The following is a 17,110-nucleotide window of genomic DNA, read 5'->3' on the forward strand; positions in this document are numbered from 1 at the left end:
CGACTCTCTGCTTCCTGTCTGCCAACCAGTTCTCTATCCATGTCAGTACATTACCCCCAATATCATGTGCTTTAATTTTGCACACCAATCGCTTGTGTGGGACCTTGTCAAAAGCCTCGTGCAACTCTGTGTCTTTGTATGTGTGTCAGTATATATGCATCTTTATGTGCGTGCCTGCGTGTGTCTGTGTGTGTGTATGTGTGTTTGTACTTGTGTGTCTCTGTGCGTGTGTCTGCGTATATGTGTGTCTGTGCCTGTGAGTGTGTGTGTGTGTCTCTGCGTGTGTCTGCGTGTGTATGTGTGTCGATATGTGTGCATCTACGTGTGCGTGACTGCATGTGCCTGTGCGTGTATGTGTGCATGTGTCTGCGCGGAATATGTGTGTGGCTGCGTGTGTCTGTTTTTATAAATGTGTGTGTGTTTATTCATATTTATGTGTGGCATGGGAGCTCCAAGTGGAGATACACTAGACACGTCCGAGTATAATAACATTATCTTTTAGTGCTCAGAGAGTGGGATTTGAGTGGAGTGTTTCCTGCAGCCTGTAAACTGTAAAGATTGATTGTTAAACAATGCAGCATCCTCCTCCCATCAACATGGCTTGCATTTGAGAATAAGCACACCCACACCATCCACATGTCCCATTAGTGCATCTGGAAGATGGGACGTGTCAACAAGCTTAACAAATAACTTCCTCTCAATTATCCTTTGGGTTCCTTCAGAGAACAAAAGCACTCGATGCAGTGACCCGCGTGCCAGTAAATGTTCTGTCATGGCAACAAATGGGAAAAAAAATGACGCGAATCTTTCACCAAACTTGGCGGGATCCCTGTTTGATGCAAGTTTAGAGTTGTCACAACCTTGAAACCACACCACATTATTCATCCACATACACTGTTTAACGTGCACAATATGACAAAGCCGTCACTCTAAGTTCTGTTTCCTTAACCTCTCCCTGAGGTGGTGATTCTAAAGTTCGTGTGTCAGCCTGGGGCCTTGCACAACGGTTAATGCACATCAGGAAAGTTGGTGCTGGCAGGCTATTCAACTGCAGAGTCCTTGTCGCACTTCCCACCGCAGGCCACTGGACAGTAATAAGTTCTGGGAGCGTGGACCAGTTTGATCCCTTCCTGGCCCAAGGACACTGTGGTCAATTGTGGCCTCCTCCCTCCCACCAGCACCATCACTGTCCCGAGATGAGATCACATAACTCAGCACAGAACACCAGCAACATTCATCTGGGCACATATTCGGACTCGAACTCGAGAGGCTCATGGCCGGCCCAAAATTGGGGCTCGGGTCTCATTAACGCTTTATGTGCGAGCTGCATTTGCAAGTGCTGCGTGTCGTTGATACGTCCCGGGTTGGGGGGGGGAGGGGCAGTTGGAGCAGACAACAGGGGACGGTGATCGCAAAGACCATGGAGTTGGGGGTTGGGGGGGAGGTGGGGGGAACCCTCTTGCTCCTTCTGGCTCAACTGGATTGTTTAAATTTACCTCAAAACTTACCTTTCGTTGGGAGCCGCTGAGCCAGCCCGACACCTGGTCCACTCATCGGTAACTAACTTTCCACAGGGCTCCTTCAACAGGTGCCAGGCCCCTAATTAGCATAATAAAGGGGCCTAGCCGCCTGTTTTAGGCGGCCGCCCAGAACGCCCATTTATCTGGAACAGTCACTGGCCTCTGAAGGTGGTTTCCAATTACACAGCAGTCAGGCCTATAGATTTGGACGATGAATAAGCGGGAATTCTAGCCACCGTTTGATTGAGCGAGGTGTTTCCAGTCAAGATTTGTCAAAATTTAGCTTTGGCTTCTAAGGAATTCATTAGGCCCAAAACTGCCATTGATGGAACTAAAGAAGAAATCTGAAGACTCAGGGGCTGAAATTGCTCCTCTCGATAAGGCTTCTGACCGCCAGAAAGCGGTGGCCATGGGCCGGCACGGAATGGCCGGCAACTTTCCGTGGAGGGGCCGCCATTTTAGAAATTGCCCTCCCTCAGGAGTAGAGCAGTGTCCGGGACTGCTCCGCCCATTTTCCCGGCGTGGCGTGCACGCACCAACCCCTTACCGTCTGGCGGAGTCCCCCTCGCGAAATTGCCCCTTACCCGAAGTTGCCCCGCGGGAGAGGCCCTACCACCGGCCGGTGCCCTCGACAGCTTTTGCTGTCGGTGCACCCTGTGTGAAATGGCTGCACGGCCACCCTTAAACGGGAGGGCGCACTGCCGCGGCCGCCATCTTATTTTTTTTTTGTCGGCCGACTGCCAGGTCGGCCCGACGATTACGGCAACAGGCAGCGTGGCACCCCCTCTTGAGTGCCAGGCCACTGGCCCGGTCGAAACCCTCCCTGGTGGCCCAGTGGGTGCCACTGAAGTGGCTGCAGAGTTCGCAGCAGCCCTCCCCTTTAACTGAAGGGGAGAGACGTGTGACGTGTCAGCGTGGCTCTGGTGACTGATCAGGACGACAGACCCGCTGCGAGAGCACTTCCGACACTCACCCGACCGGAAGACCGCACCATGGGAAAAACAAAACAAAACTTTAAAAAACAGTAGGCGTGCCCCACTTTGGGCGGAGGGCAATTTGTACCCCTCGATCTCCATTGCTCGGTAATCACTCTTCGGTAAATGAAGTGGGCCAAGTTCGAAGATTCCATTCAGCGTGTTCGAAAGCAGCCCGGGTTTGTCAAACCCAATCTGGCACATTAGGGCCACTCGCACCAGGGTCCTGAAACCTACCTAATCTCACAGATCATACTCACAGAAACTACTGCACTGAATAGTAATCCCTCAGGTCCATGGCTAACACTCACTCCCTTGTGCTCAGGGTTGGTTCATGTGTTCCAGTGTACAGGGTTGGCTGGACGACTCCAGTCTCCGCAGTCTACATTTACATGAGGCCCATATTTGATTCAAATAACCCCAGTGTCCATTTAAATTCAAGAGTACTTGTCCCCCTCTCCACCACGTATCCGTACTCCGATCGGTCCCTCGGCTGTCTCCCTTACCTGGCTCCCCGACAGCCCTCAGTATCTGGTTGGGTAAGAACCCTAAAATTGCCTTCATTTAAAAAAAACAATTGGATTTGCTTTGTTCCTCTATTGCATATGTTCTGGGTCTAACCAAAGACGAATGTAGCTTTAAGCTTAACCCCGCCCCTGCAGATATTTTAAAAATCTGGGCAGTCTCCACTGTCTAGAACCTTCTACAAATGGCTGGCATTTGTAAACACGCAAGGCAGAGACTATTCATGGCAAGAGGTAGCCTGCTGCTGGAATTGTATAAACGTTATATTACAGTCTGACAAGCTCATGCCTTTTAAACGCTCTTGTGTACGACAGGTATGAAACTAACCGTACTTTTCCACAAACTGCCTGGCTGCATACAGCTCAAACGGCAACATTTACAAGCATTCGCAGAATCATAGAATCATAGAACGGTTACAGCACAGAAGGAGGCCATTCGGCCCGTCGAGCCCAAGCCGGCTCGCTACACGAACACTTCAGCTCGTCCCACTCCCCCGCCCTTTCCCCGTAGCCCTGCAATTTTTTTTCCTTTTAGGAACTTATCCAACTCCTTTTTGAAAGATAGAATTGAGTCTGCCTCCACCACCCTTTCAGGCAGTGCTGCGTAAAAACGTTTTTCCTCATGTCGCCTTTGGTTCTTCTGCCAATCACCTTAAACCTGTGTCCTCTAGTTTTCGACCCTTCGGCCAATGGGAACAGTTTCTCTCTATCTACTCGGTCCAGACCCCTCATGATTTTGAACACCTCGATCAAATCTCTCTGCTCCTTGCTAATTGGAGGGGCATTAGCCATATGCCTTCTAATTGACTGGCAAAGACTAGTCTAATGACAATCGATGGGCCAGCAAGGACTCCCTGGCTTAGAATTAGCTTGAAGTCAATGAAATGTGGTTTGAGAACTAGTTAGAGGTGTGATGGTTTAAATGGCAGCTGTGGGAGAACAGCAGATCGAAGTTTGGAGTTTCCACTTCCAGCACAGTCACCAATCCGCCTACAAAATGGTGCCCCAGAATTACTCTGGTTTTGTGAAGTGTTTTTTCTCCCTCAAGTTTCCACTTAAATCTATTTGCATATCGGTGAACTTAAAATCTGCAATGAACCAGCGCACTCGGGCAGCACTTTCGAATGTAATATTTTTTTTTAATCATTTGCTTTAAAAGTTATTCATTGATATATTTAAGAGGGCTAACCTGGTGCAGTTTGATTAATACAGCTGAAAATGGGTTTATCGCAAATAATAAGCATTTTTAACCAGTGTGTCTAGTGCACTGCCTGAGAGTAATACCCGATTTTAAATAACTGAAAATGAGGTTGAAAAACTATACAGAACCATTTACTAGTCATACTGGTGTACAGTAGTCAGTTTCTCAGCAAGTTAAAAAAATACATATTTTAAATCTTTTAAAAGGTGCCTATTGTGTCCTTGTGGCCAAAAATCAGTTTAATTTTGGGGTCTCCACGAAGGCCCACAAACAGGCACAATTAGCGGAAATTCCCAACAGTGCTTAATTCACCCCGGAGGCACAGCCAGTTTTGGGGACAGGGTCAGCTTCTAGGGCAATGTTTTTAAAACTAGCGCAAAAGGTTGTGGAAACTCGATTTATGCTGGACATAATTTGCACTTAAAATTTGGTTTGGCCAATTTCAGGCAAATTGCGCTGAAAAAAAACAGTGTAACCCAGTGGAAACTCCAGGCCGCGTTTCTTTTGTCACAACATCTACTTGCACTTAACTATGTGAGCCACCGTACGAAGGGAGCACTGGAGACCAAGCAGGAGTTTGGGAGGAGGGCTAGCAGAGGCCAGTTTTGAGGTCGGTTTTTTGCTAAGGGGACAAGGGCGCGAGGCCTTGGGGGGAGAATTCAAGACCGATAGTGCAATGTGACTGAAGGCTCGGCCACCGGCAGTGGGAGAGAGAGGGAGGGGAGTGTACATAGATGGCTGGAGCCAGAAGGGCTGAGGGTCCTGTCAGGGCCCAAGCAGTGCAGCGACGACCTTCCGAGACTGTAACGCATTTTGATATGGTTTGCAGGATGGTAATGCAGCATTTGGCAAACAGAGTGGAAAAGGTTTGCTGAAGACCTTTCAATCAAACCTTTTTACTTGGAGAGAAAATAAAGAAATACTTGCATTTATAGAGCGCCTTTCGTGACCTCAGGATGCTGCAGCCAATTAAATACTTTTTGTAGTGTAGTATCTGTTTTAATGTGGGAAATGCGGCAGCCAATTTGCGCACAGCAAGCTTCCACAAACAGCAATGCGCAAATGATCAGATAACCTGTTTTTAGATGTTGGTTGAGGGATAAATATTGGCCAGGAGAGATCCCATCTGCTCTTCATCGAACAGTGTTGTGGGATCTTTTGCGTTCACCTGAAAGAGCAGACAGGGCCTCGGTTTTACGTCTCATCTAAAAGATGGCATCTCCGACAATGCAACACTCCCTCTGCACTCACTGGAGTGTCAGGCTAGATTTTTGTGCTCAGGTCTCTGGAGTGGCACTCGAACCCACAACCTACTGACTCAAAAGCGCTAAGGCTGCCAAATCTGGTCGGACGTTACCCTGGAGGCTTCATCACATGACCTCCCGCCTCCAACCGCCCCACCCCCACTCCTCTGTCATTGGTCGCCCAACAAGTCCATCCTCACGGCGCCCCGCCTTCCCACAGCCGATTGGAAAGCGAAAAGTCTCTTCATTACCTGATTGACTGTCAAGAATCAATCAAACAGCCTTTTCCCTCCGTTTCTGATATTTTTATAACTAATAAACAAAAGCGTTGGAAGAAGATGAGTAAAAAAAAGATAACTTTTTAACCCCCCCACTAAGATTTTTCTCCCGGAGTTGGTGGCAGCAGTGTCCTGGAGGTTAATCGTTAATTCCTGGAGACACCAGAGCAATATTGGAGGGGTTGGGGACCCTATCAAGTTGTGACAATGTTCTCGTTGGATAGGCAGGACGAGAGATTAAGGTGCTGAGCTGGTGGCTGTGGTGGGTTCCATCAATAAAGTATCTCCGGGAGACACAGTGGTCAGTTCTAAGTGACCTTAATTACATCAGAGCCCTCCCATGGGAACTGGCAATTACACGGCTAAGGGAGTTCCAGGAGCTGGTAATTCCAGAACAAAGGATCATAGCGACTGCGCTGTTATGTTTCATTGCCGTGTAAAATGAATCAATAGAAGTTGCTCGGAAATGAAAGGGAAGGCTTTTATTATGCCAGCAGATGGCCAGGGTTGCCGCCGGTTACCGCCGGCATCAGCTAGTAGATCACCAGGCCTGATGCAAGTGGACCAAGGTTTTAGGTATCAAATAAGAAAGATACGATTTCCTTTTGTTAATTCGGCCTACCTGGGCCTGTAGTTCAAAGCGGCCTCGCTGAAGAGCTGTGGGAATTGTGGGCCAGAACAGGAGTACGCTACAGGAAGCTTTATCGTTTTCACAATATACTTTTATCTTAGGAAGAGAAAGACGGCGTATCAATGGTTCTTTAACAAGCATTTAACCGCACTTGAAGTAAACTTTATTCGTGGAGTTTTATAATGCAGTTAACTTCATTAAACCCAGCTTGACCAATCTGTGAAACAGTGCGGTGGAAAGCTAATTATTGGGGCCTAGAGTGCCCATTCAGTGGGCCTCACTGTTTCTACGTGGGGAGAAGGTGGTGTTACAGCAGGGATCTGGTGTTAGTTTGGTTCTCTGGGTAGTACTTTTTGCCTCTGAGTCAGAAGATCACGGGGCCGAAATTGCCCCTTTCTAGAAGGCCTCTGGACGCCTTAAAGTGGCAGCCACAGGTCGGTGCGAAATGGCTGCCGAGTCTCCGTGGAGGGGCCGCCATTTTGAAAATTGTTCTTCCTCAGTTTTGGAACGGTGTCCGGGACCGCTCCGCCCGTTTTCCCGCCGTGGCGAGCACGCGCCGACCCCTTCCCGAAATTGCCCCTCAGGAAATTGCCCCTTTCCTGGAATTGCCCGACGTGAGCGCTGGCAACGCCGGTCGGTGCCCCCGACAGCTTTTGACTCTCTGTGGCTTGGCGGCACGGCCACCTTTAAAGGGGAGGTGGCGCTGCCAGCGACGCCATGGTATTTTTTTTGTCGGCCGACTGCCAGGTCGGGCCAACAATTATGGCTGCGGGTTTGGCTGGGCCGTCAAGAGGCAGCCTGGCACCCCCTCTTGGGTGCCAGGCCGTTGTCCCGGCCGGAACCCTTCCTGGCGGCCAGAGTTTTCCACTAAAGTGGCTGCAGAGTTCGCAGCGGCCCTCCCCTTTAACTGATGGGGAGAGACATTGTGACGCGGCACTGTGATGACGTCATCAGCGCTGGTTCCTTGCAGTGTCAGTCACTCCGCCCCCACTTCCGCCCCCATGATCAGGCCACTTCCGCCCCGCTCCAAAAAAACCCCCGAAGTACTGAATTTCTACGGAATGGCCACCCCTTGCGTTGGGACGGCCAGAACGCTTCGAAAACAGTTGCCGCACCTCGTTTCGGTACAGTGGTCAATTTCGGCCCCCATGGGTTTGAGGCCCACAGCAGGGATTACATTTTTGATCTGGGCTGACGCTTTAGTGCAGTACTGAGCGAGTGCTGCATGGTTAGGGGTGCCAGTTTGTCGATGAGGCGTTACTACGCTCGGCAAGGTGGATGTTAAAGATTTCTTGATAAGTGAGCCAAAGGCGGGCAGAGGGAACGTTACAAGGACACCCTCAAAGCCTCCCTGATAAAGTACAACATCCTCACCGACACCTGGGAGTCCCTGGCCACAGACCGCCCTAAGTGGAGGAAGTGCATTCGGGAGGGCACTGAGCGCCTCGAGAGCATTCAGAAATCAAGCGCAGGCAGCGGAAGGAGCGTGCGGCAAACCAGACTCCCCGCCCACCCTTTCCCTCAACCACTGTCTGTCTAACAGAGACTGTGGTTCTCGTATTGGACTGTACAGCCACCTAAGAACTCATGTTAAGAGTGGAAGCAAGTCTTCCTCGATTCCGAGGGACTGCCTGTGATGATGGTACTGTTTGAAAAGCCATGAGCGCTGCTCCACCATCAATAGCCCCAGGGAAGAGATGAGGTCATTCATCTCACTGCTGTTTGTGGGACAACATTAGCGCAGAATTGCTGCCATTGTACATTTTAAACACTCATTTCAATGGAAGTCGCACAAGTATTATCTTTGTGTAGCTAGTCCGGGCTCACAACGTGCATTATCATGTTGGCTTTGTAACAGTAATCTTTGTTTCATTAGAGCCTCACATGACTACACTGCATTTTTTCACCACCTGTCTTTCATTCTGCTTGCAGCCAGAGTTCATCGTGACCAGGTTTCTTTTTCTCCTCTGACTGTATCCTAGGGAGGGCGCATTAGTGAAAGCATTTGATCGCAGTGATGTTTTTGTAACTCTCTACTTATCACACCTGTCCACAATACCATAATCATCATCATCATCATAGGCAGTCCCTCAGAGTCGAGAATGACTTGCACTAGAAATGAGTTTTCAGGTGACTGAAGAGTCCAATGTGGGACCTACAGTCTCTGTCACAGGTGGGGCAGACGGTGGTTGAAGGAGCAGGTGGGTGGGGTGCCTGGGTTGCCACGCGCTCCTTCCGCTGTCGACGCTTGGCTTCAGCTTGTTCTTGGTGAAGGGACTCGAGGTGTTCAGCGCCTTCCCGGATGCTTTTCCTCCACTTTGGGCGGTCTTGGGCCAGGGATTCCCAGGTGTTGGTGGGGATGTTACATTTTTTCAAGGAGGCTTTGAGGGTGTCCTTGAAGCATTTCCTCTGCCCACCTGGGGCTTGCTTGCCGTGTCGGAGCTCCGAGTAGAGCACTTGTTTTGGGAGTCTCGTGTCAGGCATGCATACGATGTGGTCCGTCCTGAGGAGCTGATTGAGCATGGTCAGTGCTTCAATGCTGGGGATATTGGCCTGAGCAAGAACACTGACGTTGATGTGCCTATCCTGCCAATGGATTTGCAGGATCTTGCGGAGGCAGAAATGGTGGTACTTCTCCAGTGCTTTGAGGTGCCTGCTGTACATAGTCCATGTCTCTGAGCCATATAGGAGGGCAGGTATCACCACTGCTTTGCAGACCATGAGCATGGTGCTGGGTTTGAGGTCCTGTTCTTCAAACACTCTCTTCCTCAGGTGACCGAAGGCTACACTGGCACACTGAAGACGGTGTTGGAACTCGTCATCGATGTGTGCCCTTGTTGACAGTAGGCTCCCGAGGTATGGAAACTAGTCCACGTTGTCCAAGGCCTCGTAGTGGATTTTGATAACCAGGGGGCAGTGCTGTGTGGAGGGGGCAAGTTGGTAAAGGACCTTTGTCTTACGGATGTTTAGTGTAAAGCCAATGCTCTCCTACGCCTCTCTGTAGGTGTTGATGATGGCTTGGAGTTCGGCCTCCGAATATGCGCACACGCAAGCGTCATCTGCGTACTGTATTTCGATGACGGAAGATGGGACAATCTTGGATATGGCCTGGAAGCGGCGGAGGTTGAACAGATTCCCGTTTGTCCTGTAATTTAGCTCCACTCTAGCGGGGGGCTTGCTGAGGGTGAGATGGAGCATTGCAGCAAGGAAGATCGAGTGCGATGACGCAGCCCTGCTTAACCCCGGTCCGAACAATGAATGGGTCTGTGATGGATGCATCGGTCAGGATCATGGCTTGCATGTCATCGTGGAGCAGGCGGAGGATGGTGACAAACCTTTGAGGGCAGCTGAATCTGAGGAGGACACTCCATAATCCCTCACGGTTGACAGTGTCGAAGGCTTTTGTGAGGTCAAAGAAGGCCATGTACAAGGGCTGGTGCTGTTCCCTGCATTTCTCTTGTATCTGCCGTGCGGTGAAGATCATGTCCACAATAAAGGGTGGATTGACCCCTACCCACCCCCCACCTCCCAAATAATAACTGAAAGAAAGGAGGGAGGAGGGAGTGGGAGGGTGAATAATCAGCCAAACTAAGGCTGCTTTGCTCCCTGGGGCCAGAAGGTAGTTATAGCATGGATACATTTAAGATAGATAAGTACATGAGGGAGGAAGGAGTAGAAGAATTTTCTGACAGGGTGAGATGGAGTAAGGTGGGAGGAGGCTGGTGTGGAGCATAAACACCAGCAGAGACTAGCTGGATCAAATGGCTTGTTTCTGTGCTGCAAATTCTAGGTTCGACGGGATGACACCTTCGAGACTAAATGCCGCCGCCCTTCTGGTGAATAAGTGCGATGTCAAGCCACAATGATTTCACCACAGTGCGACTGTCCATCAGTGGCCGGATGCCTGTATTTGTGAGGCCACTTACTTGGGAATTTACCAGTTCTCAAGTAGGATGAGCTCCCTCGTGAAGAAGTGACTGGGAGATGGATGAAACTGCCTGAATCTGTGTCAGCAGAAAGCCATATCCTGGTGTCTTCAGGGAAGCAATGGTGTCAAATAACCACAACACAAAAACACTACGGAACAAAATAAGGGCACTTGGCTCATTAATGTCATTCCTTAAAGCAGGGCCAATCTTACACGGGCTCTGCTCAACTCAGATAAGCTCCTGAGGGAGGTGTCTAAGCAGGATGCAAACGTTCAAGCTGGAGCTGTAAGATTTCCCCAGACCCCATAAAGCTACAATCTAAAAAGCCGCGTTTATGAATCAAAGTACTACAAAGTATTTACAGCACAGAAACAGGCCAGTCGGACCAGCAGCTCCATGCCGACACTCCTCCCACTCCTCTTCATCTCACCCCATCAGCACGTCCTTCTATTCCTTTCACCCTCATGTGCATATCTAACTTCTCCTTAAATGCATCTGTGCTGGTCGCCTGAACCACTTCATGTGGTATCAAGTTCCACATTCTAACCACTCTTTGGGTAAAGATGATTCTCCCTCAACCGACATCACTAAAACAGATTATCTGGTCAGTAACACCTTGAATGTTTGTGGGAGCTTGCTGTGCGTAAATTGGCTGCCGTGTTTCCTACATTATAACAGTGACTACGCTCCAAACATAGAAACCTAGAAACCTAGAAAATAGGTGCAGGAGTAGGCCATTCAGCCCTATGAGCCTGCACCGCCATTCAATGAGTTCATGGCTGAACATGTAACTTCAGTACCCCATTCCTGCTTTCTCACCATACGCCTTGATCCCCCTAGTAGTAAGGACTACATCGAACTTCTATTTGAATATATTTAGTGAATTGGCCTCAACAACTTCCTGTGGTAGAGAATTCCACAGGTTCACCACTCTCTAAGTGAAGAAGTTTCTCCTCATCTCGGTCCTAAATGGCTTACCCCTTATCCTTAGACTGTGACAAAAGTACATCATTGGCTGTGAAGGGCTTTGGGACGTCCTGAGGCTTTGATAGGGGCTATATAAATGCAAGTCTTTCTAAATTACATACTCAATCTGATATGAAACTTCGACATTTATTTAAATGTCTGATTATTGTCATTTAAGTTGTCATTTTGTTAGTTTGAACAGACCATCTATTAATAGTTGGTGTCATCCTCTAATGGGGAGGAAGATTTATAGATGCCTGTGGCTGCTGGTTTGTGCGAAAAAAAAGACACTTAACTAAAGTAGGGGAATGTTTATAAAATCACATACTATATCATCGCAAGCACCATTTGTATACATCTTGTATCCTGTCTCTCATTCATTGCTTAAAGTAGTGGAGAAGGGGGTGGCTCAAATTCTACAATCACCCTGATTAAATATTCTCTTTACATAGATTCATCATCAGCACAGAAAGAGGTCATTTTGACTTATTATGCTTGTTCCATGCTAGTTCCACACTACAAATGTTCTGTCTGACTACCTGCTCTCTACTCTTTGACTAATTCATCTTGAACATATTTAACAGTTTCCTGTACAATATTTACAGGACCCAGCACAAGGGCCTTGTTTCCTGCTAAATATTTAAACTGATCGGGAAAACTATAAGCACACCTGTCATTTTGAAGGCGGCAAAGTTTCAAAATGGCAGCTGTAAGCAAAGCCTATTTTTATCGTGTTTAGAAAAGACACCACTTGCGAACAGTGATGGCGAGGAAACGACCATCGGGTCTATCCAGCCTGTCCCAGACAATTATAATGCATTGTGCATCACAATATAGACACCGCCCATCCCACCCAAAAGCCATGTGATCTCTGGGAGAGGCGAAAACCAGTGCAATTTGGGGAGGAAAACAAATCTGGAAAATTCCTCTCCGACGCCCCCTGAGAGATCAAATCTAGTCCAGGAGATCACTATGGCCCTGAAAAATCCCTGCAGTACCTACCTTTTGGAGAAAGACCTGAACTGGTTTGGATTTTGTCCGTCAGCATGAGGTCCCGGAGACAAAAAAGCACAGGACTAGATTGCGTCCGTCCAAGATTGGCGTGTTAATCAGCGGGACAGGGTCAAAGGTCAACGAGCAGGGAGTGGGGGAGCCAACCGAGATCTCTGCAATGGGTAGAAGGTTAAGGAAAGTCTCTGTGGGCTGATTTAAGGGGCAGGAATCCAGTGGTAAACCTCCCACTCTATTCCCTGCTGCACTGTGTTGGCGCTGGTGGATTCCGAGAGGGAGAGCCAAGCTTTAAAGTTTGGAGGATCAAATCCGGAATGTCCCAATTAAACTGGAAATAGAGGCTGTTTGTTATTCTACATTAACAAATTGATAAAATGCAACATCCCCACCGGCACCTGGGTGTCCCTGGCCAAAGACCGCCCTGGGTGGAGGAGGAGTATCTGGGAGGGCGCTGAGCACCTCGAGTCTGGTCGCCGAGAGCATGCAGAAAACAAGCGCAGGCAGCGGAAGGAGCGTGCGGCAAACCAGGCTCCCCACCCACCTTTCCTTCAACCACTGTCTGTCCCACCTGTGACAGAGACTGTAATTCCTATATTGGACTGTACAGTCACCTGAGAACTCACTTTTAGAGTGGAAGCAAGTCTTCCTTGATTTTGAGGGACTGCCTAGGTCGATGATGACATTAACAATTGGAGTCACATTCAACACAATGAAAGGCTTTTTGCAGGCAACAGATGTGGGTCCATGGTGAGTGACAGAAGAACTATGTGAAATATTCAGCTGAGCAACAAACAAACTTCAAACATAATGAGAAGCCTCCTTCCATAGTCAAGAACTTGCAAGGTACTTATGTCAATGAGGGAGGTTTTATATTCAGGATTTTTGCAACCTAAATTTTGTTAGAACACATGCATTGCTCAAGGCATTCTCGACTTTTAACGAGGGCATGTCTGTGTGTGACTGTTCATCCGTTGGTATCTGTGTGCACGCACATTGTAGGAGCCATAATATTTTAATATATGCACAAAATCTTCCCAAATGTTGTACTGCTACAAAAAAATTATCACAATATATTTTTTTAATGAAATATTATTGGCGTCAGGGCACCCTGACATCAGTTCAAGCTTCCTCACTGTCACATAGGCCCATGGCAGGACATCACATAGAATGCACAGCACAAAAACAGGCCATTCGGCCCAACTGGTTCATGCTGGTGTTTATGCTCCACACGCGCCTCCTCCCATCCCTCTACATCTCACCCTTCTCCCTCATGTTTATCCAGCTTCCCCTTAAATGCATCTACCCTATTCACATCAACTACTCCTTGTGGTAGCGAGTTCCACATTCTCACCACTCGATGGATAAAGAAGTTTCTCCTGAATTCCTATTGGATTTATTAGTGACTAGCTTATATTTTTAGCCCCTAGTTTTGGTCTCCCCCGCAAGTGGAAATATCTTCTCCACGTCTACCCTATCAAACCCTTTCATAATATTGATGCCCTCAGCCTTCCCTTTTCTAGAGTAAAGAGCCCCAGCCTGTTCAATCTTTTCTGACAGTCATAACCTCTCGGGTTTTTTTGCACCTTCTCCAGTGCCTCTATATCCCCTTTTGGAGAACAGAACTGCGCAGTACAGCAAGTATTTCACCACGTGTCATGTTGTTGCTTCACCGTTTCAGGGAGAGCAAGCTCACCATGTTGCTGCGGGAGTCTCTCGGCAACCTGAACTGCCGAACAACCATGATCGCCCACATCTCCGCCTCCTCCAGCAACTACTCAGAAACCCTGTCCACCATCCAGATCGCGTCGAGAGTGCTCCGAATGAAGAAGAAAAAGACAAAGGTTGGTGGGATTTACATTCAGATCCGAAAGTGGGCCACCAGCGTAGGAGATAGGCTGGTTGATTTTTTTGTTTTGTTTTGTTTCTTATGTTGGAGCGAGTGAGCGGGGCAAGGACTGAGGTAAAAATCCGCTGGACACCAGCGGAAGGCCGCATTCACACTAGAGCTTTAGCTTGTGGCCCTCTGATTGTGGCCCCAAATTTAAAATTCTCATCCTTGTGTTCAAATCCCTCCATGGCCTCGCCCCTCCCTATCTCTGTAACCTCCTCCAACCCTCCGAGATCTCTGCTCTCCTTCAATTCTGGCCTCTTGAATATCTCTGCTTTCCTTCATCCTTCCATCGGTGGCAGTGCCTTCTGTTGCCGAGCAGCTCACTGCGTAAACTTGCTGCCACCGCCCCCCCCCCCCCACCTCCCCCGCTAAAGTCCCTAGAAAGATCCTGCTTTTCATTTTAAAGTGAAGTTCAGATTCCATGAAGAATTTAAAAAAGGAAGAAGATTGTTCGGAAGGCACCACCTCTCAGTTGCTGGTCCGTAACATCTCCATCGGTACCTCAGTCACGTTCCTCCCTCCACTCCTGGAGGCTCAAATAGGGGTGCAGTCCCATGGGTGGCTGCTTGCCCTCAATACCTCAGCCAGGTGGTTCCCTTTTTCAGGTATGAGCTTAGACCGTGTTGACAGGCTACCTGACTGTGAGAGGATGTAGCGTCATTGAAATCAGCAGCACAGACACCATGCCCGAGTCCAATTCTGTTCACACATCTTCCAGGAACCCTGGCTGATTTTTCCCTCACTCGCCGCGCCCCACCCTCAGCCAAGGGGAGTAAGGACAATCCCAGGGCACCTCCTGCCACCTTGGCTGATTCTAGCTTCCCCGTCACAGACCAGGGGCCAAGCTTGGGGCCTTTCCAAGGCCTACACCACTCAGCTCCCCTCTCACCAACTCTGCCAGCAGTTGGCACAGCTTGCAGTCTGACTAGGTTTTGCGATCATAGTTTGCAAAGTGATTCCCATCACTACCATGTGAAACCGCGCTTCATTACAAACTGTAGGTCAGGAACACTAGGAGCAGGAGGAGTCCATTCAAGCCCTCGGGCCTGAACCGCCATTGAGTTCGCTCATGGCTGATCTGCACCTCAACTCCATTTACCCATTTTTTGGGGGGGATATTAAGAGAATCAGGGTGATATGGGGTTAGTGCAGATAGGTGGAGTTGAGGTAGAAGATCTGCCATGATTTTTTGAATAGCAGAGCCGGCTCGACAGGCCGAATGGCTTACTCCTGCTCCTATTTCTTACGTTCCTGCCTTTGGTCATATTCCTTGATACCCTTACTGAACAAAAATCTATCACTCAGTCGTGAAAGCTCCAATTGACCCAGCATCCGCAGCATTTTTGGGGAAGAGAATTCCAAACTTCTGCTACCCCTTGTGTGAGTGAGTGATTCCCAATCCCGTTTCCAGAATGGCCCAGGAGCTGAGTTAATGGAAGGATTCAGCTGCACATCTGAGTGAGATTTATCAGGTGGCAGGAGAGGCATAAAACCTGGCTGCGTGCTGGGGCTGATTATTGAATATGAGTAATTGATATTTATACATAACGCTGCCCTGAGGAGATGAATAACCTAGTTCAGGCTGAAGGTGCATGGTGCAATTCTTTCATCCTGTAATTACCCACCACTTAATGCACCGTGGAATCCTGCGTAGACATGTAAAACCAACCAGTGCAAATGCCTCGGAACAACAAAGGTTCGGGCAGAGGGAAGGATAGCATCATAGAGCACTTCACCTAGTCCTACTCCCCCGCCCTTTCCCTGTAGCCCTGCAAAAATTTTTCTTTCAAGTGCTTATCCAACTCCCTTTTGAAAGCAGTGATTGATTCTGCCTCCACCACCCTCTCAGGCAGTACATTCCAGATCCTAACTACTCGCTGCGTAAAAAAGTTTTTTCTTATATCGCCTTTGGTTGTTTTGCCAATCACCTTAAATCTGTGTCCTCTGGTTCTCCACCCCTCTGCCAATGGGAACAGTTTCTCTCTATCTACTCTGTCTAGATCCCTCATGATTTTGAACAGCTCTATCAAATCTCCTCTCAACCTTCTCTGCTTTAAGGAGAACAACCCCAGCTTCTCCAGTCTATCTACGTAACAGAAGTCCCTCATCCCTGGAATCATTGTTGTAAATCTTTTCTGCACCCTGTCTAAGGCCTTCACATCCTTCCTAAAGTGTGGTGCCCAGAATTGGACACAATACCCCAGTTGAGGCCGAACCAGTGTTTTATACAGGTTCATCATAATTTCTCTGCTTTTGTACACTTAAGGATGAAAAATTATCTTTCAGGAAGGGAGGGGAGGTTGGAGAGAGCCTCATCCTAAGCCCCCTCTGGAGCACCTCCTTGGCAGCCAGTCTCAGGCCAGCACTGGCACAGCCCTGGGTATAGGTAGTCAGCCTGTCTCTTCACCTGTGACTTGTTCGTGGCACCCTGTGACAAGGGAAAGAGGAAAATACCCTCCAAGAGCGAGTCTTGCTCTCAGAAAAGAGAGGAAGGTAACAAAAAAGAGCAAATTAGAATATTCTAATTCAGCCGTGGCTCAGTGGGTAGCACACTCGCCTCTGAGTCAGAAGGTCGTGGATTCAAGCCCCACTCCAGAGACTTGAGCACGTAATTCAGGCTGACACTCCAGTACTGGGGGAGTGCCGCACTGTCGGACTTGGGTCTTTTGGATGAGACGTTAAACTGCTCTCTCGGGCGGATGTAAAAGATCCCATGGCACTACTCAAGAAAAGCAGGGTATTTCTCCAGGCGAACATTTATCCCTCAACCAACACCATAAAACGGATTAAATCATCATTTCTTGTGGGACTTAATGAGTGCAAAGTGGCTGCTGCGCTTGCCTGCATACTGGTGCAGGGAATGGTATGTGTCACACTGGGCGAGTACGGAGGGCTCTCCTGTAATTGGAGCAGATGGGCAGATTAGAAGGACTTTTACTCT

At 48.7% G+C, this 17,110-nt stretch overlaps 1 protein-coding gene across 1 annotated transcript in view; it reads left to right on the forward strand.

Annotated features, from left to right (window-relative positions):
- kif26ba (kinesin family member 26Ba) overlaps positions 1 to 17,110 on the forward strand; it is a 525,292-nt gene that overhangs the window by 420,619 nt on the left and 87,563 nt on the right. Inside the window, exon 11 of the mRNA XM_070888651.1 lies at positions 13,957 to 14,119. Within this exon, the coding sequence (XP_070744752.1) occupies positions 13,957 to 14,119 (163 nt within the window). The remainder of the gene's footprint in view (positions 1 to 13,956; positions 14,120 to 17,110) is intronic.

Source organism: Pristiophorus japonicus, chromosome 9, assembly GCF_044704955.1.
Source record: "Pristiophorus japonicus isolate sPriJap1 chromosome 9, sPriJap1.hap1, whole genome shotgun sequence".
Taxonomy (NCBI): Eukaryota; Metazoa; Chordata; class Chondrichthyes; family Pristiophoridae; genus Pristiophorus; species Pristiophorus japonicus.